Source organism: Eufriesea mexicana, unplaced genomic scaffold, assembly GCF_001483705.2.
Source record: "Eufriesea mexicana isolate 0111107269 unplaced genomic scaffold, ASM148370v2 scaffold1312, whole genome shotgun sequence".
Classification (NCBI taxonomy): domain Eukaryota; kingdom Metazoa; phylum Arthropoda; class Insecta; order Hymenoptera; family Apidae; genus Eufriesea; species Eufriesea mexicana.
This window is the reverse complement of record NW_016909446.1, coordinates 1,742,222-1,769,389: the sequence shown is the minus strand read 5'-3', so window position 1 is coordinate 1,769,389 and position 27,168 is coordinate 1,742,222. Positions and strand designations below refer to the sequence as shown.

The 27,168-nt window shown below is 28.0% G+C and overlaps 7 protein-coding genes across 9 annotated transcripts in view; 3 read left to right on the top strand and 4 right to left on the bottom strand.

Annotated features, from left to right (window-relative positions):
* Positions 1 to 9: 9 nt before the first annotated feature.
* On the bottom strand, positions 10 to 1,676 carry Fancl (E3 ubiquitin-protein ligase Fancl). Its single transcript, XM_017900612.1, is given in 6 exon segments — positions 10 to 105; positions 188 to 415; positions 527 to 716; positions 795 to 1,042; positions 1,150 to 1,260; positions 1,359 to 1,676. Coding segments are annotated over 6 exon segments (1,191 nt in total).
* A 1,568-nt stretch (positions 1,677 to 3,244) lies between these two features.
* MFS16 (major facilitator superfamily transporter 16) lies at positions 3,245 to 6,082 on the top strand. The gene is made up of 9 exons (XM_017900658.1): positions 3,245 to 3,586; positions 3,679 to 3,757; positions 3,839 to 3,974; positions 4,056 to 4,424; positions 4,783 to 4,827; positions 5,031 to 5,229; positions 5,309 to 5,457; positions 5,643 to 5,945; positions 6,020 to 6,082. Exons 1-9 carry the CDS (start codon positions 3,280 to 3,282, stop codon positions 6,080 to 6,082), a joined length of 1,650 nt encoding a protein of 549 aa, XP_017756147.1. The 5' UTR covers positions 3,245 to 3,279.
* Positions 6,083 to 6,334: 252 nt separating this feature from the next.
* Positions 6,335 to 6,990, bottom strand: pen-2 (presenilin enhancer, gamma-secretase subunit). Its single transcript, XM_017900690.1, has 3 exons — positions 6,930 to 6,990; positions 6,760 to 6,864; positions 6,335 to 6,519 (listed from the first exon to the last, which is right to left on the bottom strand). The coding sequence occupies exons 1-3, from the start codon at positions 6,988 to 6,990 to the stop codon at positions 6,380 to 6,382; spliced, it is 306 nt and encodes a 101-aa protein (XP_017756179.1). The 3' UTR covers positions 6,335 to 6,379.
* A 369-nt stretch (positions 6,991 to 7,359) lies between these two features.
* On the top strand, positions 7,360 to 12,345 carry LOC108547913 (transcriptional repressor protein YY1). 3 transcript variants are annotated; one of them, XR_001890234.1, is made up of 4 exons: positions 7,360 to 7,919; positions 9,309 to 9,903; positions 10,007 to 10,369; positions 12,322 to 12,345. XR_001890234.1 is itself a non-coding variant. In XM_017900625.1 (3 exons), exons 1-3 carry the CDS (start codon positions 7,433 to 7,435, stop codon positions 10,119 to 10,121), a joined length of 1,158 nt encoding a protein of 385 aa, XP_017756114.1. In that variant the 5' UTR covers positions 7,360 to 7,432; the 3' UTR covers positions 10,122 to 10,573. The 3 variants fall into 3 exon arrangements, 2 of the variants coding, with proteins under 2 accessions (XP_017756114.1, XP_017756113.1); XM_017900625.1 differs by lacking the exon at positions 12,322 to 12,345 and having other exon boundaries at positions 9,348 to 9,903; positions 10,007 to 10,573; XM_017900624.1 differs by lacking the exon at positions 12,322 to 12,345 and having other exon boundaries at positions 10,007 to 10,573.
* Positions 12,238 to 13,906, bottom strand: U2af38 (U2 small nuclear riboprotein auxiliary factor 38). Its single transcript, XM_017900626.1, has 5 exons — positions 13,752 to 13,906; positions 13,587 to 13,674; positions 13,289 to 13,355; positions 12,912 to 13,200; positions 12,238 to 12,545 (listed from the first exon to the last, which is right to left on the bottom strand). Exons 1-5 carry the CDS (start codon positions 13,793 to 13,795, stop codon positions 12,308 to 12,310), a joined length of 726 nt encoding a protein of 241 aa, XP_017756115.1. The 5' UTR covers positions 13,796 to 13,906; the 3' UTR covers positions 12,238 to 12,307.
* Positions 13,907 to 14,695: 789 nt separating this feature from the next.
* pll (serine/threonine-protein kinase pelle) lies at positions 14,696 to 16,487 on the top strand. Its single transcript, XM_017900664.1, has 4 exons — positions 14,696 to 14,810; positions 14,914 to 15,540; positions 15,622 to 16,061; positions 16,146 to 16,487. The coding sequence occupies exons 1-4, from the start codon at positions 14,696 to 14,698 to the stop codon at positions 16,485 to 16,487; spliced, it is 1,524 nt and encodes a 507-aa protein (XP_017756153.1).
* A 1,470-nt stretch (positions 16,488 to 17,957) lies between these two features.
* The window catches only part of LOC108547960 (scavenger receptor class B member 1), an 18,180-nt gene continuing 8,969 nt past the window's right edge, over positions 17,958 to 27,168 (bottom strand). Inside the window, exons 3-11 of the mRNA XM_017900695.1 lie at positions 25,298 to 25,389; positions 24,962 to 25,122; positions 24,738 to 24,882; positions 23,012 to 23,212; positions 20,689 to 20,849; positions 20,313 to 20,599; positions 19,674 to 19,792; positions 19,103 to 19,228; positions 17,958 to 18,685 (exon numbers count right to left, since the gene is read on the bottom strand). Coding sequence (XP_017756184.1) covers positions 18,395 to 18,685; positions 19,103 to 19,228; positions 19,674 to 19,792; positions 20,313 to 20,599; positions 20,689 to 20,849; positions 23,012 to 23,212; positions 24,738 to 24,882; positions 24,962 to 25,122; positions 25,298 to 25,389 — 1,583 coding nt within the window. The 3' untranslated portion in view covers positions 17,958 to 18,394. The remainder of the gene's footprint in view (positions 18,686 to 19,102; positions 19,229 to 19,673; positions 19,793 to 20,312; positions 20,600 to 20,688; positions 20,850 to 23,011; positions 23,213 to 24,737; positions 24,883 to 24,961; positions 25,123 to 25,297; positions 25,390 to 27,168) is intronic.

The following is a 27,168-nucleotide window of genomic DNA, read 5'->3' as shown; positions in this document are numbered from 1 at the left end:
TAAATTATGTTATCCAACATAACATGATATACTTTCTTGACAATTAGGACATGAACCATGAATGTGACCAAATACAACATGATTTCCAGCAACTGCTTGTAACCACTAAAAGTAAAAAAAAAAATATTTGGAAATATTATCTAATGCTTGAATAGTTACAAGTTATCTAATATGTATACAACTATACCTGTAATAGACATGATGTATGGAAATATCTTCTACATTTTTCATTATTACAAATTTTATCAGGTAGATTATTCTCTAATTTTAATGAAAAACAAATACAACATTCTTCATCGGCAACAACAGCGTTGTAATCTGTTGTGGGTTCTTCTTTTACTTCCTTTTTGGGAAACATGTCTATATTTAGTAACATTTTTAAATTATTTATAATATCATGTTTTGGTCCCCAATTCTGAAAAAGTATTATAGCACTCAACATTAATTTTTTAAAATCATATATTTTAATACATTTTACAATCCTGTTACAAAGTAAAAGCAATAGTATACTTTAAACATTACATACATGTAAATTCTTGGAAACTAGCTCTATATTTGATTGAACATCTGTATCACTACCCATAAATTTTATTTCTGGTATATCCATAGAATTTAAAGGATCTATTTTAATGAACATTGATGAAGATGGGGATAAGTAAATTCGCCGATAAAGATGACATGGTTTTGGTTGCAATGGGTCTATTATCCAACAATTCCTAATTAGTTTGATGTAATACATATGTTAACTTAAAATTTAATAATGAAATGGAAAATAAATATATTTATATACTTACTCATCAATTTGCTTTAAATTTGACCATGCTTTCTCAAGTATTTCTATTTGTAATTTAAATTTATTTCTGGCTATAGTTAAAGTTAATATATTTTTGTCAAAAGATTCAAAACCAGGTATTTCAGGTAAATCTGAATAAACAATTGTCCATGGACATGTACTATTTCTTATTCTTTTCAATCTTATAGACACATTGTTTAAGGATAATTTGATTATACTTAAACTGCTATCAGATGATACTTTAATTTCCTATAATAATATGATTTCAAACATGTAAGACTTCATTTTCTAAGATTTTAAACATATGAAATTTTTTATTTATTTCATATTAATAATAGTTGTATAAATTTACATACGGATGATACTTCAAGTACATCTTTCAATTCTTTTAAGACTTTCCTTGTTTCATTGTTTATTTCTTCATAGCCATTATTTTCATTGAGAGAACTATTGATGATATAGCTACTCTGTTTAAAAAAGATTTTTGCTATTACATATGTAACATAAATGTTATTAGTTAATATATTACTATTATAACAAAAAACAAAAATATTGTTATACTCACAATTAATGATTGTAGTTGTTTTAAAAATGTTGATACTTTAGATACATTATGCAATAATTCTTTTACCTTTTCACTAAATTCTTTATTTCTAAAATATACAATTTCTTTACCAAAATTGATTTCTGCACCATGTAATGACGGATAATTATGTACTACCAATTTTAACCTAACACGCATATTTCGACCTGAGTTGCACGGAATATTTAAAAATCCTTTCCATGTTACTGGATTTTTAGAAACTAATATCATTTCTGGATGCCACTGAATGATAGATTCATAATTGTCATCGGGCATCGTGATAAATTAATTACTTTTCATTATTCTTGTTTATGCTACTTATAAAACGTAACACTGAAAATTTGTATTATCTACGTCATAAATAAAATGATAATAAATATATCTTTTATATCTTGTTTGTGGTTAAAAAGTCCTCCTTTGTACATTATTGTATTAATCATCATTTATTAACTCAACCTTCCTTAACTTATGTTTTAATTCCAATAGTTAATTTTCAATATTCGAAACAAATTTTTGAGATTTAGAATAGATTGCAAATATTTTAAATCTGTGTAATTTTTAACTTAACATCTTTTCCTAAGAAAAAGTTTTCGGAAAGCATTAATTATCAGAATTCATCATAATGAAATAATTATACAAAAATTAGTTTATTTATAATTTAACATACTGTTCGTTAAGTGCAGTGGAATAAAGTAAATTTCATTTCTTGACAAATAGAAGCATATTATTTCATGTACTCCTTTTAAACATCATAATCGCAAATTTTTAAGAATTGTAAAATATGACCATAGATAATAAAGAACATAGTACAATTTTTTATCCTTTTCTAGATTGATATTTCAATTTATGTAATGTCATACAAAATATTACATTACTTTGTTTGAGTGAAGTATATAATTAATTTTAATTTATTAAATCAATATACTGGATTAAAGCATTAACATTAATTTGGTTATATCTATAAGTAAATTTTATATACATTATATTTATAATTTACATTTTATAGTATATTAAAATAAAAATAAGATCTTATTAATTTTAATTTTAAGCTTGTAAAAAAAGTTATTCAAATTTAAGTAATCTTGGAAATTCTATATTAGCTCGTGAGTTTTGTTCATGGCATAAATAAGGATACGTATACATATTTTGAGTTTACCATATGGTTTACGTAGTTATTAGATCTTATTCATAGTAAACATTCCATTTAATTTAAAGTAAAATTGTATTTTTTGTATTTTTTAAAAGCTTTAAAAATATAATAATAGTATTTCGTCACTTATACACCATAGATAATGTTTTAAGTATATGGTGTTATTACATTTTTTACGTTTTGTCTGTGTAGGTTATGAGTCATAGTTTATTCCTTTGTCTAATTTACCATTTAGTTGTGATTCCTATAAGAAAGTTATTCTACCATTGATAGATAAAAATGTTTAATATGATAGATATATCAGTGAAGAAAAATTCCAAAAAAGGGTGACATTGAAAAAATTAAAAAGAAAAATAAAGTATATACTATTAATATTATAGTGCAAAATATTCATAGTTATTTCAATATAATAAAAATTATAAAGTGTAATTATGAAGAATATTGTAAAGTTTATATTACCATATTATATTTATTGAGATAATTAGGTATTGTACTTTATAGATAGGATTATGTGTGAGTGATTAATCTTATAAATTTAAATGACTCCAGAAGAAACTCTTTTATTGCCTTTTATTGTTTCTAAAGTATTAATATACAGTTAAAGACATTTTTGTATCATTTTAAATAATAAAAATAAAAGATAATTAGTGATTTGTAAAAAAATAAAAATTAAAGTTAAAGGGTACAAAATACATAAAGTAATAATTATATACTAAATTTCAATATATTTTTAATATCCAATTAAGCTAATTAATGACAACAAGAAAATATACTTTAACAAGTATGGCTGGGCCACTGAGAGATCAACCATGGGGTTTGCGAGCTATAGAACATTTAGTTTCTAAATGTTATCCTCACCATCGTGTCAATCGAATGGCATGGCATCAAGGTGGTATTCTAGTACTGACATATTTGGCATATACTTGTTATCATATGACACGGAAACCTATGTCTGTTGTAAAAAATGTACTGAGCCTTAATTGTAGTACTTTATCACCACCACCAAACTTTTTGATCAATAATAGTAATCGAGATACATGGTGTGATTGGGCTCCATTTGGCAAGTATATCAATATTTTTATAACAATTTCAAATTTAATATGATTTGTATTTATATAAACAATCCTCTTTTTTTTTTTTTTTTTAAAATAGATACTGCAGATGCTCCAGCATTACTTGGCATGTTAGATTCAGCATTCTTATTTGCATATGCAGCAGCCATGTTCTTCAGGTGACATATTGAAGTGAGCTTATTTGTGATACAAAGATCATATAAATTATTTCGATAATAATTTTGCATTTATATGTACAGTGGTTTTATAGCAGAAAGAGTAAATTTACGATATTTTCTTGCATTTGGCATGCTTACATCTGGTATATCGTGTTATCTGTTTGGTATTGCTAGGCCATATAATATCCATAGTTTGTGGTATTTTGTTTTGATTCAAGTAAGTATATGCAAATTATTTATTATTTATGTAAATGGATTTATTCTAAACAAAGTCAACATAAATTATTATTATACTTAGGCGATTGGTGGTGTCTTCCAAACATCAGGTTGGCCTGGTGTAGTTACAGTTGTAGGAAATTGGTGTGGAAAGGAAAAACGAGGATTAATCTTTGGAATATGGAATTCTCATACATCATTAGGAAACATTATGGGCAGTTTAATAGCTGCTGCATTTGTGGAATTTGATTGGGGTTTAAGTTTCATGGTACCTGGAATAATAATGGGTTTAGCAGGATTTATAATATTCCTATTTTTAGCACCTAACCCTATAGATGTAGGATGTATACCACCTATCTCACCTAGATATAGAAAATTTGATGCTGCTCATAGCTCAGATGAGGGAAGTGGTGCCGATGATTGTGAAAATTTATATAATGATGCAGAAGATGTAAGTTAAATACTTCTTTAATAGGGTGTCTATACAATTCTTAGCATGTTATGCACTAACAGTGTTATCTTGTAATCAATATTATCTATTGTAGCACTAAAATGTAGTTCACAGATATTTTAGATATTTCATGCATATAATATATTATAAAATAAGTTGTTAGTATAAATTTAACTTTCTTTTATTTGATAATAAAATGCTTAGATGTGTAATAATAATTTTTATTAATAAGTGATTATTAACTCTTTAATTTCATAATATTAAGTTTAACTAAAATTAGTAATAAAAATATTTTTGATAGATTTTCCATTTATATTTCTTTTTCATATGTTATAATATACTCATTTACTGTACTTAGCGTCTGATCTATCGCTGTGCCTACCGCGAACAAGTCGATGTTGACGTAAGTGCATGCTTCCTTTTTTTTTGTAATTAATATTATATGCCATATATTAACATAACTTGAATTTCGGTGCTTATAATGTTTTAATATTTATATTGTTTGTTCTGTATTTATTTTATAATAATATAAAATTTTGCATGTATGTATATATATTTAATTTTTCTATGCTCACATTAGTATTTATAAAAACTTTACTTTTAAAGGATGCAAATTTACGATCTGAAACCAGTCCAATACTGCCAAGGCATAGACATGTACAAGAAACTCATAGAGGAAATGCAATTGGATTCATAGAGGCTATGATGATTCCTGGAATCATAGAATATTCTCTTTCTTTATTTTTTGCAAAATTTGTGAGCTATACATTCCTGTATTGGTTACCATTGTATATTGCAGCTTCAAGTTAGTATTCTTAAAATTATAATTTCAAATGATATATTTCATGTTAAAATGCTTTATAAATGTTCTTATCAATTTTTAGCTACTTATGGTGCAATGTTAAGCGCAGATCTCTCTACTCTATTTGATGTTGGTGGTATCATAGGTGCGATAGCAGCTGGTGTTTTGTCAGATTATAGTGGTATGAGTGCATTAATATGTGCAGTCATGTTTGGATTTGCAGTTCCTATGGTATATATCAATTTATATAATACACACTAAAAAACTTTTTTAGATTAAACATTTATAAATAACTCAATTATTTTACAAATAATTAAGAATATTAATAATTTCTAGCTACTTAAAATTTTAAATATCACGAGATTAGTAATTATTTACTTCTATAGGCTGTAATTTTTTTGTAACTCATTATATAGTTATTCATATATGACTACATTGGAAGCACTGATTTGGTAACCAACATAGTATTACTACTAATAGCTGGCCTATTAGTAAATGGACCTTATGCTTTGATAACAACTGTAGTATCTGCTGAACTAGGAACTCATCCCAGTTTAGGACACAATTCTAAAGCTTTAGCTACAGTTACTGCAATTATTGATGGTACAGGCAGTATTGGAGCTGCTGTTGGTCCATTAGTAGTAGGAGTAGTAGCACATTGGATTGGATGGCATAATGTATTTTACATGCTGATGATTGCAGCTATGATGGCATTATTGGTAAGTTTATTCAAAATTAACTCTTTAAAAATTACTGAATATTTCGCATTTTAATTTAACATGTACTTTTTTAGTTTTTATCAAGGTTAGTTTACAGAGATATACAAGTATATAGACGACGGCGAATAACCGTTTAACTTTATTCTTATACATTAAGTGAAAAATAATGAATATATACGAAAATAAATAAATTTTTCAAATATGTTTTTTGCAACTTAAATACTTTTATAAATGGCATAAAATGTTGCACTTTGTAATTACATCTAAAATCTGTAATTAAATAAAGATTATATCTTTTATAATTCTGACTATTGTAATGTAATTAAATACCAAAGTAAAAGAAACAGTCTTATTTCATTTTAATGCATACATTAAAAATGTATATTATAATAATTAGTTATATACAATTCAATAATGATATGTATATCTGAATATCAAGGAATGCCAGCTGGATACACGTAAGTGATAGAATCTGCAAATTCACCCCATGCCTCTCTTTGTGTTTGAAATGTAATAATCCATGCTACAAGTGCAGCTAACCATACAGTTGCTCCAATAGCAGAAAATATTACATCTGAAAGTTAATATTGACAAAATATATGTGATTATATATACACATATCTATAGTTAAACGATTACGATAAATATTAACGTAAATTAATGTAACCATAAAATATATTTGAAAATTAGTATGATAAATGAAATAAATAATGACAATTAATATAATTATTTTTTTCTATATTTCCTACTACAAATTTTATACTATTTAAACAAAAATATTTGTTAAATTTATACTAAACTACTTATAACTTACATTTCTTAATCTGCTTTTGTTCTTCATAATGCGGTTCAACAAAAGCTTCTTTTGCAAACCAAATAGCATTCACAGTCCAAAGAAATGGTAGAAAAACAAATCCAGCTACAACATAAAACAATTACACATTTATATTAGTGAAACATTATAGTTAAATTAACATAATTTACCTCTAAAATACCACTTGCAAAGATATAATTTTTTGTCGTTTGGAATTTTTGACAAATTCATTGTATCAATAATCTTAAAATTATAACCTATATCTTTCTTATATTAGATACACAAATGTACATTGCAATGTTATTTCATTTTCTCAACAGATGGAGTAGCCATGTAGTAAAGGTGAAGAGAGAGAGAGAGAGAGAGAGAGAACGCGCATACTTAGTGGTTCTCAGAGAAATATATGGAATACATTGAAAGATCTTAAAAATATATATTATATTAGTAAATGTTATTAAAAACATTGTATAGAATTAATTATATGTGGAATTCATATTTTATACGTAATATTAAAACAAAGATATTAAATAACGTTTTAACTGAAAGAAATTGATGAAGTTTTGAATGAGTACCATTTGACTAATCGTAATGGTGGGAGTGCATCACGTGACCAGTTAACTTGCTGCTCCGCTTGTCGCGCGAGTAACCGTGGCCAGCCATTTTGATTAGTAACATGGCGTCAGCGGAGATTAATATGGCGTCCTCGGACATAATAACCGAAGTGGAGATTCAACCAGATATCCAAGAGGTTGAAATAGAAACAATACCGGTAGAAATACCTTGTGAGACTGTGGAAACTACCATCGAAGGAGAAGATGGACAGCCGATGATAGCTCTTCAAACACTTCCAGAGCCAGGACGCGAAGAAATCATACTACAGACGCAAGAGGAAATCGTTGGTAGTGATCCACTAAGCGTATATGATCAGATCCCGGTCCCAGAGAACGATATTTATGTTGAGTCAAGCCCTGGTCCATCGAGAAAGGGTCCTAAAAAGGCCAGGAAAAGCGGTTCATCGAAATTCAGATCGTCTGATCATACGATTTTTGGGGAAATGGGTTCAGAAACGAAGGCTAGAAAGTGGGAGCAAAAGCAAGTACAAATCAAGACGCTCGAAGGTGAATTCTCGGTGACTATGTGGGCATCAGGTACCGATGACGGTAAGTTTTACATTTATTTCTATTATGATAATTTAAATAAAACACACTGAAGTAATTGGATAGAATACTTTCGTAACGAGTATCTCCACGCACACTGTTTGTACGCACTTCCGGTGGTCTCGAATCAATACTGTGGTTTTCATACGGGTTTGTCAGAGAAATTAATCAGATCTTCTAATTCTTTATTATTGACGAAATCGTTGACAGTTTGCGTTGTTTGTTTTGATCGAGGGAACGCCATTATGCTACTAGGGGGCAGCCATATTTTGAAAATGGCTTCTTTTACGTGGATCTGTCCTGTTGAATGATAATGGCGGAGATGTACTTACAGTAGAATGGACAAAGCTGTGTCCGTGTTATCTTTGTCTTTTTAAATATATATTATTATTTCATTTTTTTTCATCATTATATAAGTTTTTATATATTTCTATCATATCACATCTGTAATTCATTATTTTTATACAGAAATTATTTAGAAAAGATTGATTAGTTTCTTAGAGTATGAAACATTCTGTCTTCTTACGTCATACAATGTAAAACCTATGTTTCTTAAATGCTATCAAATATGAAATTGCTTAAAAAAAAAGAAATAAAAAATAAAAAAAAAGAATAAAAAAGAAATAAAACAATTTTAATTTCTATTTAATAAATTTATGTATTAACAAATAAATCACGAGATAAATGCATAAGTATTAAAAAAAAAATTGTCAAACAGATAGATAGATACATAAATTATAGCATTTTTATTATATTTTAGTGTTATATAAATCAATAATTAAATTAATTTAGAAAATGCGAATATTATAAGAAAAAAGAAATCAATTAAAAATTTATTTTTACTTTAAATGTACTATGGATTATGTTGATATTAAATGTATAATATTTTAGAATTATATGCGCGAAACTAATCTAAAATGTATATCTCTGTTATATTTTGCGTATAAGTAAAACCTAATACTACTTAAATAAATATATTTGTGATTAATTTTTATTACCATGTGTATATAAATAATTTCTTATAAGCAAATTTATAAATTTTAATTACCCATAATTTATGATTTGTATAAATTTTATATTGCTTGTTAATTTACATTATATAAATGTATATGATTTTATACATTTTAAATATGTACCTATTATTTTAAAATGAGCACTTATTTTATATGAAAGTTAAATTATTGATACTTAGTAAATTCCTTTTGTTATAATTTATATTATAATTTTATCTTTAAATAATTATTGTTCCTGGTTAAGGAAATGTTTCTTTAAAAAATTTGTCCATTGTAAAAATTTATTATGCTATTAATAGAAATAAAAATGCGTGATTTAAATAATGAAAAATAAATACAGTAGCTTTTGTTTGGGACTGCTTGTTTGTTGTTGTTAAAGGGAGTGTCCTATTAGCTCCTCACCTGGTGGATGTTCCAGATGAAGGCTCAAATCCAGAGCCTGATCCAGACTACACAGAATACATGACTGGTAAATCCAATGCCAAATTCAATCATTCTGGAAGCTCCATTTCTGATGGAATGCCAGGTCTTGACCTTTCGGACCCAAAGCAACTGGCAGAGTTTGCTAGACCTGGACACAAATTGAAAGTACGCAAACCACCTGTTCTAGATGGTGTTGAGCGCACTATAGCCTGCCCACATAAAGGATGCACAAAAATGTTCAGAGATAATAGTGCAATGCGTAAACATTTACATACTCATGGGCCAAGAGTGCATGTATGTGCAGAATGTGGAAAAGCCTTTGTTGAAAGTTCCAAATTGAAAAGGCATCAATTGGTTCATACAGGAGAGAAACCTTTCCAATGTACATTTGAAGGATGTGGGAAAAGGTTTAGCCTGGATTTCAATCTTCGTACTCATGTTAGAATTCATACAGGAGACAGACCTTATGTTTGCCCATTTGATGGATGTAGCAAAAAGTTTGCACAATCAACGAATTTAAAGTCACATATATTAACACATGCAAAGGCTAAGTAAGCAGTTAATTTTTCTTTTCTTTTTAATCTACTTTTTAAATAAAAAATAATTGTAGTAAAGAATTATTACATAGTAATATGGAATGTTTGATGTTTACAGGTCACGTAATGCTATTGGAAGACAAGTACAACAAATTCAACTTCAACAACCTCAATTTGTTCAAGTTGAAGTTGCAGATGTGGATAATCAACAGTTCATTGTTTATGCTGATTAGCCCCCCTAAACAATGATCTCATATCCTATAAATCTATTATGGAATATCGTAATCATTAATTAGTAACCTAAACAGTGTAAATATTTTCATGATATAAGTGATGCGGGCAGGACATTACTAAAGCTGTTAGTTATCTTAAGAGAAGAAATTAATTAATCAATTTATACCTCTGTGCTTAGACGCAAAGTAAATGGATATCACAAGCACTATACTACCACAAAAAATAAAATAAAATTACACTAAGAAAGGTAGTGTATCTTTTGAGATATATAAAGTAGAATATTGCGCACTGCTCAATCTCATGTCTGAGTCACACTAAATGATACCTAGTGCGCTCTGGTAATACAACTGTATATATTTATACGTAAAGTAAAATATTGTATACAGTATATTTTGGAGAAATTCTGATGAGAATAAACTACAAAATACGTCTTTTCCGTCGGACTCAATTGTACCACTTTAATATACTTTTTACATTACATAATGCTAATTGTTAATAGTCATTGGAAAAAGGAAACACAAATGCGTCTATTATGTATTATACCTTGATGTCCACAAAATATGATACATTTATTCCTGTAAAATTATTAAGATGTTTTTAAGTATTGTCTATTTAAATAGACATTGAAGCGTTGTAAGATCAAATGGATGCGTATTTGATATTGTCGGCATTTAAAAAAGTACCGATTAATTTGAAAGACGTACATTGACATAATATATTTTATCCGTGATATTCACGACTACATTGTGATGTATACACATACATCGATGCAATGACGTTAACGAAGTTGTTAAGAAATTCGTGTCATTTCAAAGTAGGAAGCAATAGTTTATAGATAGATTTATTATATCGACTGTATTAAATGGCGATTGCGTGCATCCCATTATATCGTTATTCATTAATATTCGCATATCACAATTTTATACATGCAGCTACGACGTTAAAACGAATAATTCAGTTTATATATTATTTCTAGAATTATTTATAAAAAAAAAATTGAATAATTTATTTAAGTCGTATAAAGTATATTCTTTCATCAAATTTTGTTTGTAGCTATTCATTTTATTTTTCATAGCTGTATCCATTTACCAAAAGGGAGAAGTATTTCTCTATGAGTATTTCTTAAAAATTCATTTTCCAAAATACTTTAAAAGAACAAATGATCTGTTACAATACGACTATACTTTGAATTTCTTTCCTATTAAGTTTTGACTTTTACTTTCTTTGTATATTCTACTAAGTTTTCGTACTTTTTATTGTAAAATATTTTTATGAATTTTGAATAATATACATTAATAGTTTCAGTTTGTAATAAATCATAAAAAATCGCTATATATTTTGTTACAGTATAACATATTATGTAATTTGGCCTATTACAGATCAGTGTTTGTGGAAAAAAGTTTAAGAAATATTTGTAGAATTTTTTAGAACTTTTCTAAAATTTAATCTGATGGTTCTTTACCAATAAATATTTTTTATTCATTTTTATATCATGAACATTTAACATAATTTTTTGCACACTGTAACGATTATTGCTTCCTGCTGGAAGTAATGCTAAATATAGTTTGAAATACATAAAAGTAACTTGTCCTTTTAAGTATTACTAGTGTGCTAGTATTATATATTAACTTTTTTAAGTTAAAATTTATACCAATGTATTTAAAAATAAGGATAAGTGATTTTCTAACTTTTATTTTTATTATTACACATGCAAAATTTTTTTTATACTGTGATAATTTTATACAGTTATAATGTTTATATATAAAGATTCAGTGATTTACTAGAAATGAGAATTCATTTTACATAAATTCAAATTATTACAATGAAATTATTGATGTCAGCATATAATACTTAAAGAGGAAACAGTGTTATTATTGATTATATAATCATGTATTAAGTAATTTTATATCACTTAATCTTTTGATCATATTTTAAAAATACTTATATATGTATCAAATTTGATTTGTTTCGATAGAAGTATATTTTCATATCTTTCTCTTGAATTATTGCTTAAAAGAATTCAATATGTTTGAAAATGGAATATATATTTGACAAATATGTTCATGAATGAAAATTTAAAAATATTTTAGCAAACACATTATCTTTGACAAAACAGCCATAAGTGTAATAAGTCAATTTAAATCGTTTTATTATGAAGGATTATTACAATTGGAAAATAATATAATTAATACCTTCCAGACCGTCCATCTCTACCTTTATCGTCTCTACCTTTTCGGCGATCTTTGGATCTGGATCTTCTGTCACGAGATCGTGATCTTCGCTTACGGTCACGACCACGGGATCGCGAGCGTGATCTTGATCGACCTTTACCACCTTTCTTTCGACTATATAAATAACGTCGTAATTCTCGCGATATAGGTTTCAAATGCATGAAATTACAAAATCCTGAACGTGTACATTCTCTGGAAGAATATTCAATTTCTTCTTTAATAAAAAGTATTTTAAATACTTGAAAAAGGAAAAAAGTTTAACATTAGAACTATCAAACAAGTCAAAATGACTAATTTAAAATATCTTATTTTTGCAATTATTGAAAATGTATAACTAATTTGTATAAAATAATATTGATTTTTATTCAGATAGAAACAATTTTATATACATAATTATTTTCAACATATGACTTTAATTATTATTACTTATATATACTATATTTGATACTATATATTACATTTAATATCGATAGTCCTAGTGTTAAAAGCAGTTAAATTTGTAATTTATAAAAACTATTTCCTATAATAAAAGTTTCATATTATTTAAGAAATACATACCCCATTTCATATTGACGACAACAGGCTTCTCTAAAATCAGTAACTGGAGAAAGTTCGGCATAAACTGGTCTTCCGCCAAACCATCTATTATTCAAGTCATTTACAGCTCTTTCTGCATCTTCTTCTCTTCGAAATTTAATGTAAACATTTCCAACTAAGTGATCTCCAAGATTATCACATACATTCATTTCTTCTATTTCACCATATTTGTCTTCACATTCAACAAAGACATCTTCGAAAAAGTTGTCATAATGTTCTTGCATCTCTTCATCAGATACATTTGCAACCACTATAAGATAATATTTACTAATTATCTTAATATATATATTATTATTTTTAATAATGAATAACAAGAATATAACTTATAATATATTTACAATGAGAGCCATCTGCACTTTTTGCTGAATTTTGAGGATTCACATAAAGGTTTTGCAATAAACATGTCTGAAACAATTTATTTGAACTATTAAATGAAATTAACATGTCAAACGTATCAAGCAATAAAGTATAAAATAAAATAGCAATTAGCATATTTATATAATTTCTTTTATATAACTATATTTATTACTGAACAACTAAGATCAAGAAAAAAGTTTCCTTTATATAAATATAAAATAATATGATGCTATTTACCAGCGTTAAAAGAGCTTGTAAGGTTAAGAAAAGGATATTTACCTGACTAAAAGTTGGCTTGTTATGAATGCGTGAACATCGATCTCCATGTCGACAAGCACCGATTTTGAAATAAAATGAACAATTTACTCTAAAAATAAAGAAAAATAATACGCTGATTTCAGTTTAAAAAATGTTAATAAGCATCAATTGGAAACTCTAACTTACTTGTCTTTTTCTGTACCGAAAATTGATGCCAAATACTCTGCCATTCTTTGTTATCTTTTAAGATTTCAGAATTATAAGATGCAATGTTTTTTAAAACATGCAAACAGTCGTATTGTAACAACATATACAACGTTTTCCGTGTGACTACGTTCAAAATGGCGAACGCATATTATAAGAGACTCGCTTAGTAAGTTGTGAGTACTTCTTGTTCATGATTTCAAATTTTATCTCTAGAGGGCACACGTACTTTATATATGAAGTGTGGGATATAAATGACAGAAAAAAAGTGATTTTATTCGTGAAATTTTTTTATTTATACAATTTTTTATAAATTAAATATTACATTATAATATAAAATGTTACATTATATTTTTATAAATGTGCCAGATTGATAATATTAATTATCATCAATTATATTTTTTACAATAATAAATAATTATATTTATGTACATTATATCTAAGTTTATCAACAACAATTTTGAATTCTTTGTCTAACAACTCATGGTGTAAACAGATGGGGCCACGATTGAAAAAAAAAGTTTATATTTTCTTTAATGTTATAAACAGAGTATAGAACGAACTTATTATTATAGATGAAGTATATGATTGTACTAATGTGTTTTTTTATGTCAATTCTGTGTTATTCTTTGACTGTTCTAGTAACATTTTCAATGTTACCAATTCAGTATCAAATAAGGTTAATATATTAATAACAGTTGAGATTGTTTTATTTTTTGAATAATTTCATAGTTAAGTTTATTTTTAAGCTCAACTATTACATACTACTACTAGATGTAATTTTGTTTTGTACTGAATTGATAATTTCATCTTATCTGTGTATATCTCATCTGTGGTAAAATGAATCATACGGAATAACTTTGCTTATTTCTTACTTTAAATAGTTTCATATTTATTGTTTACTTTGAATATTTCATCTCTAGATCATGATTTCATCAGGTTGTATTGATAAAATTAAATATATTTATCAATTGCCATTTTTTGAACGATCTCATCTTTGTAAAATACTCAATCGATATGAGTATTGGGAAGAACTTGCTGGTAAGTTGTGGAAAATATCTAATATTATATTTAATCTTATTTAACAATATTTCATAAAAGGTTTTAATGACTTTAAGGACTGATATTAAATGAGCAATTTTAGGAACATGGATGCAATATGATGTGTTCACAATACAAAGTTTGCGAAAAGAAAAGAATCCAACAGATGAATTATTAACAATATGGGGTCATCACAATCATACCATATTGGAATTATTTGTTTTACTGTCTAGAATGCAGCATTATCAAGCTATGATACCATTAAAACCATTTGTTGAAGAAAAATTTCATAAGTTACTTTATAATGGAGAAGGAAATCTTCATAGAGTACTTGGAAAACGTTTGAATAAAAATACAAAAGATTTAAAAATAGGAACACAGAATTTTAATCAAATTGTACCACCAGAACCAAATTTACCAAAAATTATTATACAAGAAAATACTAAAGAGGAATCTCATAAGATTTTGAATCAACCAATGCAGATTATTCATGTTGGAGTGACTCCAAGTAATTCTAATAATTTGCTTGTTGCTTCTTTAGCAGTAGCAAATCCTGTACCAGCTTCTTTACAACATGTTCTAACTAATGGAAAAAAAGATAATGATGCAGGTATTCTCACAACAGAAGCAACTATACCCCATGCTACTTATAACGAATTAAGTGTAGCTACTAATGACTGGAATAAATATAATATATTAGGAAGAGGTGGTTTTGGGACTGTGTATAGAGGTAATGACAATAAAAGTTATAAATTACTTAAAACATTAATTTTATTTTTAATAAATTATTTGCTACATTTTTATTGTATAGGTATTTGGAAAAATACAGATGTAGCGATTAAAAAAATAGAAAAACGAGAAATAGATTCCGATGAAAGTCATATACTTCAACTTCAACAATCTTTAAGAGAAATTAAAATTTTAAACTCCTGTCGACATGAAAATATTTTAGCACTATATGCATATAGTTTAGATGGTAAAATACCTTGTCTTATTTATCAACTTATGAAAAATGGATCTTTAGAAGATAGGTTATTAGTAAAACAGAAAAGTCAACCATTATCTTGGATTCAGCGTCATGAAATAGCCAAAGGAACAGCACGTGGTTTGCAATATTTACATACGGTTGGAGAGAAGCCTTTGATACATGGTGATATAAAGAGTGCTAATATCTTGCTTGATGAAAATTTTGTACCTAGAATTGGTGATTTTGGTTTAGCTAGAGAGGGTCCTGAGAGTGATTCTATGAAAGTAAGTACTTTCACTAAAACTATATTTCTATGAAGATTTATTTAATATCTCGTTATATATCTCTTTTTATTATTTTCACTTTAGGTGAGTAAAATTCATGGCACTAGGCCATATCTTCCAGAAGAATTTTTACATGGACGCAAATTATCTACCAAAGTAGATACATACAGTTTTGGCATAGTTTTATTTGAATTAGCTACTGGCTTACTAGCTTATGATAAATCTAGATTGGAAAATAGATTTTTAAAAGATATTATTGACAAATGGGAAGATAAAGATCTTTCTTTATTAATAGATAAAAAAGCAGGTGAGAGAAATAAGCAGGTGTATAGGAATCTAATGATGTTGGGAAAATGGTGTGCTAATCATATGGCACAAAACAGACCTGAAATGGATTATGTATTTAAAAAATTAAATGATTTATGATTGTTGATTCTATAAATACAAAATATTTCTTATTTTAGTTATCTTTATTACTATGATATGTATTAGGGAATATTATTAGAAGAACTAATTTATTGCAAGTACCGAATACATACATTTTATCTTAAGCATTTTCAATAAAAAAAATTCAAGATGAAAAGTTGTATATTGTATTCAAAATAATTTCTTTAGGTGTAAACAATGTATATACAATATAAATGTATTTTATTAGATTAAATTAGGTGTATAGCATTTTTTATTTCAGGATTTTTTAGTTTATAGATAATATACATTTGTATTTTTAACTTTTATTATGAAATTTAAGTTCAAAAAATATATCTCTAAATATATTGTTTGAAATCCTTACAAATGTGTTTTTAATGTCATATTTCATACTTTTGCAGCTTGATAAATGAACAGTATTATGTATGTAAAGTTATTGTGCTAATAAAGAAAGTAATGATATAATAAAATGGTTGTAACATTTCTGCTTTATTACAAACAGAAATATATAAAAATGATAAATGAGGTTTGAATGCGATATCCTGAGGAATCAAAGTGTAATTCAATAATCAAATAAGTCTTCTTTGAAGGCTTAATTATTACATTTTGTTAGGTAAAATATTTTTCTTTTAAATTAAAATTTTAGTTTTAAATATTGTATGTTGTCTTATATAATTGTTTCTTCAAAAAGAGGGTAGACAAACCAAAATATAATAATAAATTGCGAAATTTAAATATCTTAAACATATTATATAATATAATAAATTGAATTTCAATTTTATAATTTTTTAATTATTAATTTCCTAGAAAATGAAATATGAGAACTATTCATATACATACTTAATATGTTTATAGTCATTATTTTAAAGATACCAATAAATAGCTTAAGTTTTGAAAAATGGAAAAATGTTTCATTACATATTCCTAATGTGATTGGAAAGTAAATCTATTATAAATAATACGTTAAACAAAATCGAAATATATTTTTGTATCTTAAATATAATTATTTGTCATAATTGATAAATTGAATCTAAATACAATAATCTATTTTTTATATTATCTAAAAATTGTAGCTAGCAAAGTATTATTCTTGTTAAGAAGAAAACATTGTAACGAAACATATAAAATTTGTTTCATATAAGTAGTACAGTTAGGTAATTTCCGGTGGTGTAAATCGAAACTAAACGAAGTGATGGTTCAAAATTTAATGCAGCCATTAATGATCTAATGAAAATTTTAAATACAAGAATAAAGATACGTAAGTGATTTGTTACTTTTGAATTTTTATGCTTTACATCTAGGTATTTAATAATAATACATATATGTAACTAAAACATTTTTTTGACGAATTCCACCAATCGTGTTTGGTGTCATTAGTAAAAAGTATTCATTTTTATTTAGTTTCCGGTATGTTCTTATTAATTATATTAAATATTGATAATATATGTATATAAATAATACCATAAAGATGTTTATATATGTAAGCCATAAAAAACGTGATTATGATGTTACTTATTGTAATATTATTTTTACACTTAATTGCACGTAATGAAATATCAAATTTATTTTCTAGTACATAAAATAGAAGTAAGGAAAATTAATTAGTGTCGAAAAAGAATTAAAGCATTCAACAACAATTATTATGGTTCTAATAGAACTATATCGATCCACAAGGAATATTTTTAGCGCAAAACCCTGAATGTGTACCGTAACGTAAAATACCTTTTTCCGTATTCTGAGTCAAGTAGTAGAGTGCGCCGGTGCATTTTCTTCTTACGAAAAAGAAGAATACTATATTCTAACAAGTGAAAAAGTTCTTATTTATCTTTTCTTTTTGTCCTATTAAAGTGTTTTCTTTCTTTCCATTAAAGATATTTGAGCTTTGTAAATACTTTTAAAATACTTGGTTAGCTAAACAAATCCGTTTTAGATGTTATTTTCTTGATGGCTGGCAAAATATGTATTGTTGTGTACTGGCCGTAGTTTAATGGTATTCGTAAATCGCAGCTATCTCTTCTCTCTGACGGAAGTGATTCTTGTTGCTGGTTGATGGTCCACAACATGGCTGGTATCGATAACAAGAACATTGTTACCCCTGCTATAGCCAGCAAGCACATTATCACCATTTGTGTTATTGGGAGTATTTGAAGGATCAGCTTTACCAGAAACAGCAGGTCATTTTTTAACGGAGGTATTACCTATAAATGCATTTACAAAAATATCGATTACGGCTCCGTCCGGTAGGCATTATTATAACGTTCCAGTTTTAGAAAGACTTTATTTACGTATTTTTAGAAAAGGGATTATATATAGTATAATGCTACGTATTTGTATAAAGAAAATTTTGGAAAATATAAGTTCTTATTGAAACACGCTCAAGGCTATTAAAGGTGTAAGGAAGAAAGGTTGAAAGAAATTATAAAAGAGAAAGTTATCTATAGTTTTGTCATACTTGCTTTGAACTATCAAGTTTAAACTCTGAGTTAATTTAATGATACAATTGTATTTCTACTGATGATTAGTTGAAGGTATTTAATTTCACATTTTCATTTTTAATTAATAATGCTTTTAATTAAAAACGTTAAATGTTATAGAACTGAATGAAAAACACTCACCAGGTCACTCCAGAATAGTGGTATTGTCATATCATTAAATGCAGTTAGCCTACGATTGTAGGAAATATGACTCATAACGAGATTGATTTGTATTCTCGAGTTAACGGATAGCGGAATACCGAGTGCCTGTAGGAAAAGAAGAAAAGGATATGGCTTGTCAATCATCAATTTACGAAAACGAAATTCGTTAATTTTAACGTGCGACTTTGAAATGATCAAAAATGGTTTAAAATAATAACGATTACATTGTTGTTTAATAGGTATTAATAGCAATTTCACGAGCATTGGACATTATCGTATTTGATTTGGTAACTAATAGTTGACTTTTAAATACGATATTCTCACGAATTATATCTTTACTTGTGAAATATCGCTTAACACTTTCATTAGAGAGAATGTGTTTCTAATCAAAATTGCTCAAGAAGCTGTTAGCCTCGCAATGTTTACATAAATTACCAAGCAAATAATAAAATTGACAAAAGAAGCTGCGTTGTGCATCGTAAAACGATTGTAAATATTGAGTAATAATTTTTCACGAATGTTAATAAGACATTGTTTAAAATTGTATTACCGGTTGCACAATGATCTTTGCAATGTGTTTTTCGGGATCTGGTTTAAGACCCTCTACTTTGTCATATAAACTGGGATCGGCGTAAATGAAATGTGGCAACGACATTGCTGCAGGAATACCTGTAAGTAATGTGTATATAAATGAAATATAATTCTGTGTACCTGCATTGCTTATTATGTTTGAATTAATATTACAAACGTATTTTAAGTAGCATTTTAATTGTTCTATTTCCGTTTTTCAATTTTATTAAATAAAGAAAAGAAGAAAGATAAAAATTATATAAAAAAATATCGTTTTTAATCGAGTTATATCTCTAGTTATGTCAAAAAGGCGATTAGCCTAGAATTGTATAGAAATGTCGTAAACAAGTAAAACAATGCTTAATGCTCTGAACTATATTCTACACGCAAAGTTCAAACTTTGACATTTGATATTACAGTGAAGCCGATGATGCTACGTTCGCAGGTGGAAGCTTCGGAATTCTGATGTTTACCCGTGTAACTCGTGCAGGAACATACATCATCAAACAAGTCACTTTGCGGTAAGTCAGTTCTTTTTCGAAATTTAGTAGTAAAACTGCGATACTTGGAGATGTATATGACCCTACTAAATATTTCTTAATTATTAGAAGATACATACTGTAATAACACGGTGTCATGTCAGAAAGTCCCTTCTTTAGACACTTTCCTTTCTTCCGGCAATAACAGGCATTATCTGGATTCAGTTCAGGAGGATCTAAAAAATCGTCCGACATGCTGTAGAGATAACCATCTATACCGTTATCTGCAACTACTTCCTTCCTAAAAACAATTGGTATCGATCTACAGAACGCTTTCCTGAATATTCTGAATACAGCGTGTTTGTCTATATTTGTTGGGAATAATTCTCCTTCGCTGCTTCCTTTAATACGATTACAAATAGTATTTCTGAAACGTGAGAAACTTACAATAGCATTCAATTTCTTTGCTTCATCTTTTGTTAATTAATTTTTATTATCTTCTCTCTTCTCACTTACTCTGGATGTGTCTCATTTCCTTCTTCTTCTTTATATCCCCATTGTGACATTCCTGGACTGCCGTTGTACGATTCGATACTCAAATAACGTCCTTCTTCGTCAGTCATATTCTTATTTTTCCCAACATTCATGAACACGATGTTTTCTCCTTCGTCATACATCTAAATATTATCAATAATTGTTTTTCGTTAACGTATAATATAATTTTCTCAAACTTGAATATAAAAAGTTGTGATTAAAAATATAATAATATAGCGTAACGATTATCTTATTACTTTGTTTTCTTCCCTTTTATCGTTACAAGTAAGAATAGCTTGCAATCAGAAAAATTAAACTTATTAAGAAACTTATTTAATTTTAATAATTCGTATTATAAAACAATAAACATTTCAGCTAACGATGGAAACAGTAATATCGAAAAAACGGACATTATCCTCAATTATAACTTTGCAATTACTCGATGATAGATAGACATTTGTCACATATCTTATAACAATAAAGGAAACAAATGCCACGTGAATAACTGCTTGAAATACTAAACATCCAAGTGGGAAATTATTCCAACATTAATAAAAGATATTAAGACGATTGTATTAATGATCATATGTGCATTAAACTTAATATTCCTAACGGTAATAATGTAGCATTCGCAGCATTTACTATCATTATGCAATTAACGATATATTGTTTTAATTCATAAGCCGTTACTGAAAAACGAACAAGTTTTATTATTGCACAACCGTATCAAGAAAACACAAGAATGACATAAAAAATATAACTTTCACTATGTAAACTGGTTATTCCACGATTTGAAGTATATAAAATTCAATGTTTCTAATATCACTAAAAGCAAACATTGGTAAGATGATAAGTGATTTTTCCAATGCTACGAAAGAATTATTTCGCTTCCTGTTAGTACTTTTTACATCATTCAGACACAGTCGATACTATGTTATAATCGATGTATTAATTGATCCAAGATACAAGTCAAATAAACATCAATAAGTTAGCGTTAAAGTGTAATCTTTGATTACATTGCTGCTCTAATCGTAGTTGAAACAACGTTTTCAGACCTTGGAACGTGTCTGTCATAGATGTTCGTTTCTATGCAGTTAAGAGTTGTTGACAATAACCCCGTGAACCCTGAAATTCATGTATGCATAAACAGTGAAAGGATCAACGGCTAGAAATAGTTGCGAAAACCGTGGGTAATTTGGAGCAGTTGTAGCCATATAGATGTGTGCGTATGTAGTATCGTGTTTTCCTCGTGCTTCTGCATGCGTAATATTACGTTTTCCTTATAATTTCGTAGTATAGATAATACTTGTATGTGTCGACCGAAGGAGCAAGGTGTTCACGCAACCGCGCATATGGAAGTTTAGTAACAGAAAACTTGAAATGATTCGATCGATTCATGTGTAGACAAGGTTAGTTGATTGTGTCAACAACCGGTATATTTTTCATTGGATTTTTCTAAATATCGTCGATAATCTAGGTTATATGCAGCACGACTCTGCAATTAGCGTATTTGCGTCAAATTAATACTCCAAGACTCGTAGCAATATTCGTGCCTAGTTATCACGACTTTGTTTTTTTTCTCGAATTATAATTTACTTATAGTTGATATTCTCAATGGTTCTAATTATTAATCGTTGCTTTTAATATACTCATTTTATCGATTCGATGTAATTAACATTTGAGATGTTTATCATTTTTCGGAACTCTTTGGTGCTTTAACGTTTCACGATGGAAAGCTTTCATTTCAGTGAATTCTATTGCACAAATGTCATTGGTATTTTCCAATAACAGGAGGCATCGCGTGACTTTTTCTTCCTTTATCTGTTAAAATGACAGATATAATTAGCTCGTTTTTGCGAGCTGCTTTCGTATAGGTTTTATAATACACTGTGTACGATGATTGAAGTATTGAACACGATGAAGGATAGTTAGCCGATTGTTTATTGTTAGTCATAATATTTATTGCAAGCTAAAAGCAGGTCAATGTTACGGAAGTATTGATAACATCTGACAAGTTTGAAGGGGAGCAATTTATGTACAAGCAAATAATGTTATGTATTTTTGCTGCTTTTTCTGTGTCTACTATTATTTGCAAACAACAGGTTTGTATTCTTTCCTCTAATTAGTTATTTCAAAAATATTCCTTTCAAATATTTTTGTGAGACATACTAACGGTATGTGATAAATCGTAAGACTTTAGAATTGCTTTACGAGCAGGTTTGTTAATGCGATTTCTCAACCATAAAAATATCACCGATATTTATTTCTTATTTATTTAGTTTCCTTTTAAAATAGAATAACTCACCCTATCGAGCAGTCCAAATTTCTGGAAGTCAATGAAATTTGGCACGACTCCACTTGCGAAGTGAATTAAAGCGTCTTCATAGCCCCATAGATAATCATGAACGGTTAGATGTAATAACGGTTTGCTATCCAATATGTTTACTAGGCTCATCCAAGGATAATTCACCAAAAATCCAGAATCGGATAGTGTCGAAGAAATTCCCTGTGTATTATAAATATTACCAAGATAATTGAAGGAGTAATTAAATTATTAAGATGAAGGAATTATAGTTGAGACACGGAATAATGAATTTCACTTATCTTATTAATGATTGCTGATTTATTTTGTCGTGTGAGACAGTCTGGCATAAATTTGATGCACATCTTAAACAACATTAGCTTCCGTTAATTATACAAATTCAAAGCAATTGCGGACGCGTAATTTAAAGAAAACAATTTTTTTAACGTATTAATATATCAATGAATTCACTGAAAATTATTTCTGTCATAACATTCAATGTTACTTTTCCTTCTTTTTATCTTTACTAAACTAACACATTCGTTATGATTTATTACTGTTCAATATCGGCACATCTATTTTCGATTATATCATCTATTTTATCAATGGAAAGCTTTACATCACTTACAATCTTAAAATTTTACATTATAATCTTATAATATAATATTATAATCTTACATTATAATTATCGACGCTATTAACTTCGCAACTTGAGTGAGATTGCGAGACACTGGATGATAGTTAAGTGAAACATTTTCATAGGAATAATAATTGTTGAATAATCGTAACATCACTTATCATGAATTTACATAATTGTAAGATTGCTACAATTAAATTTTTTTTCTTGTTTATCTGTTCGTTCTATACACTTTTCTTAAATTCTTGTAATTTTGCACTCAGCGTATCGAAATAGGAAGAATATCATACAAATGTCACCAATTGATCGTTCAATGCAAGAAATGTACATTGACTACATATATATAGTTTTGTATCAGTGATTGAACACGATGTTCATTCAAAGAAAATTAATGTACTTGTCGTAACATTTACTGCCAGTAATGTGGGAACGTAATGAAATAGGTATGATTCTGGGAGAATGTGAATGTGATTCTGAGGCGTGAAAGGAGAGTGGTTGGGTGAAAAGAAAGAATGTTTAAACTAAGGTGTGAAAGACGAGCAATTGAAATGACCCTAGACTGAGGAATTTTGGGTGAAAGTGATAAAATGCATCGAGTGAGAAAGGTTAAAAATTAGAATGAAAGGAAATTAATACGAGAATATAGGGTCTGAATCTAGGGTACGTGAGACAGTCTAATGAGAGTTTTTAAAGCATCATGAACGAGAGCATCATTTGTGTGAAAGAGTTCTTTTATTTGAAATAATACTATTATAGTTACCAAAAGAAGTTTACTTCTCAAACCTCTAAACTTTTGTCCACGTGGGATTTAATAAAGATAATCCCGTACAGTAATATTTTCATTGAATGCATATTCATTAATGTTTTCCTTTAAGCGTGTACGTGGCTGCAATTTATTAAATTACCTTGTCTGAAAGCTTTCACGATTTTTATATTGGAATTTCTCTAACGATCATCGATAGATCATAATTAAAACAATGGAAATGTTGTGAATGAAAACAAATTATGACAGACTTACTTCGTCGTATAATTAATCATATGTTCATTGGAAATAACATTACCGATTAATTTGCAAATTGGATATTCACTCACCAACAGAGGTATATTTGGAACGTGAACCATGTCCTTTTCTGGATCACCAACTGACATTTCCGGAACGTACAGTATCTGTCTCTTTGGAATATACGAAATCGTGTTGTTTTTAAACCAGGTGACGTTTTGGTTTTCTACTACTTCTCTAGAAGCAGAAAAATGAAACTGTAGTAATTTTTATCTTATTTTTGAGACAAAATGGAAAAGAAATTTATTTTTATTACTGATAAACATATGGGCCAATCTCGTTGACTTTCAAATTTTTTCCGCCTTTGAGGAATTCTTCTGCATTTGTGATGTTAAATATGTACACTTTAAGGTAGACTTCGATGGGAGGTTTCTTCCAAAGTTCGAAAATTAGTGAATTCGGCGTCATTTGCAGTTTCTGAAAAGCAGGTTCTTACAATTAGCATGGCATCTTTAAAAGCTGACTAATATTGTACAAATATTCGATGTATAATTGTCACATATAATGAACTTATTTTTCCGTTAAAAAACTGATTATTTTTGTATGTTCACGTTCAAGATTTTCATTAAAATCTACAATTTTTATCACTCACAGTTTCTATTATCAATTTTACTGGGTTGATTAAATATATCACATAGGCCAACATACTGCAAACGATACCCAGCATAAATAGTATTATGCATTCTGTAATAATTAAGAAAAGAACGGTTAATTATCATATAAATGATATTGCTTAATTTTACAATCAATTTAAGTTCTATTTTATTACTATCTTTCTTAATTTTTATTACTAACGTACAATTATTTATTTTCGATTCAACATCCAATTCAACAAAAGTATACGATAAAGTTCGAATGTTATGAAGCAAAAGGAGGAAATGACATCATTCGAAATACTATTTATTATCTTTTTTCTGTATATCATAAATATTACTTTTTATATTCATAGATAAAAATATTGATAAGTTTATTATTCCAAGCGTGTCGTAAAAAAGTTACGTCAGTATCATTTTTCACATCAAACATATGATATAGTACCATGCAACAATTATAAGCATGGAGGTTGCTGATTTAATTGCCTTCAACTTGCATGTGTAAACATAAGGAAAAATGATGTGCGATACGCATTGGTATGTATTTTCACGTTCGAGGTTACTTTGTTGAGGTCTCCTTAATTTATTGTTGTTTCTGTGGAAACGCGTGAGACCTTAACAAAACAGTTAATCCCGCCTCAATGAAAACGAGTCGAGTGTTGTCAGTTGTATGCTATAATAGTAGCCATATAAAATACACCAGACTTATATTAAATAAAATGCCACGGACTATATTAATTTGGATACGTTTTGAATCGCAAATACATCTCGAATAATGTGAATGACTTTGGTTTTAAGTTCAAGGTTACAAGAGTTTGTCGACTCACAATGGGCTGACGTAACTGTAAGAAAAGATCAAATTTTTGAGATCAGAAGATAAATCGATGTGCGAGGACTTGGATTTATTTTATATATCGAATAAAAAGCTGCGAATGTTCGCATGTTGATTATGTTCAACAACGTCATAAATGTAAGCGTACATAGGAAAAGCAAGAAACGCTATCCTTTCATATTTTTATTCTTATACTTTATTATTGTATGAATATTTATAATAGGTCAATCGATTGAATAATTAGTTACAAGTGATTTATACGTCGTAGATAGTCTTTCGTAATCGCATATGGTAATAAACGCGAACGAAGATCTGAATAATCTCCAGATACTTTTTCATTTCTACGTCAGTTTTTGTTATGTCGTATATATATCATATGTATATATACATATACATACTATATTCACATATATACACACACGCACGCATATATATATATCATCTTATAATATAATGTTTATTTATATATTGTATTATATTGTATTATGTATATTGTATTATAAGTTGATACAAATTAGTGCATAGTCACGCAATTGTAGCTCATGTTTCTTTCATCAAACCTTGAATTTCTAAAACGTTATTTTTCGATTCTAATATCAATGATCTACGTAATGTCAGGTTAAACAGTAATTTTAACCTGTTGAGTTAAGTACCTTTTAATGAAATATACGTCTTATATTTATTATAAAATTATCCATTATGCATGATAGTTGTAATTCGTGTAATCAATTTCGTGGAAAACAACGACAATCCTGCGTACTATCAGGTGTTTTATGGTTTCATTCGTTGTTTTGATGCGACCATGAATTTGGTTTTGTAGAGATTCCAGGTAACTAGGAGACAAATTTATATATTATGTATTTGGGACAAAGACGTTTTAGCGTTTGAGTTACAAACCGTTCTGGGAAAAGACTCGAAATGTCAAGTCACAAATGTTATTGATGTGCGTCAATCATGCCCTATGATACACTATGTGATTCACACTAACCTGCTTACCTTGGCTTAAATTCGTCGTTAATAAGGCAGACCAGGGAAAGA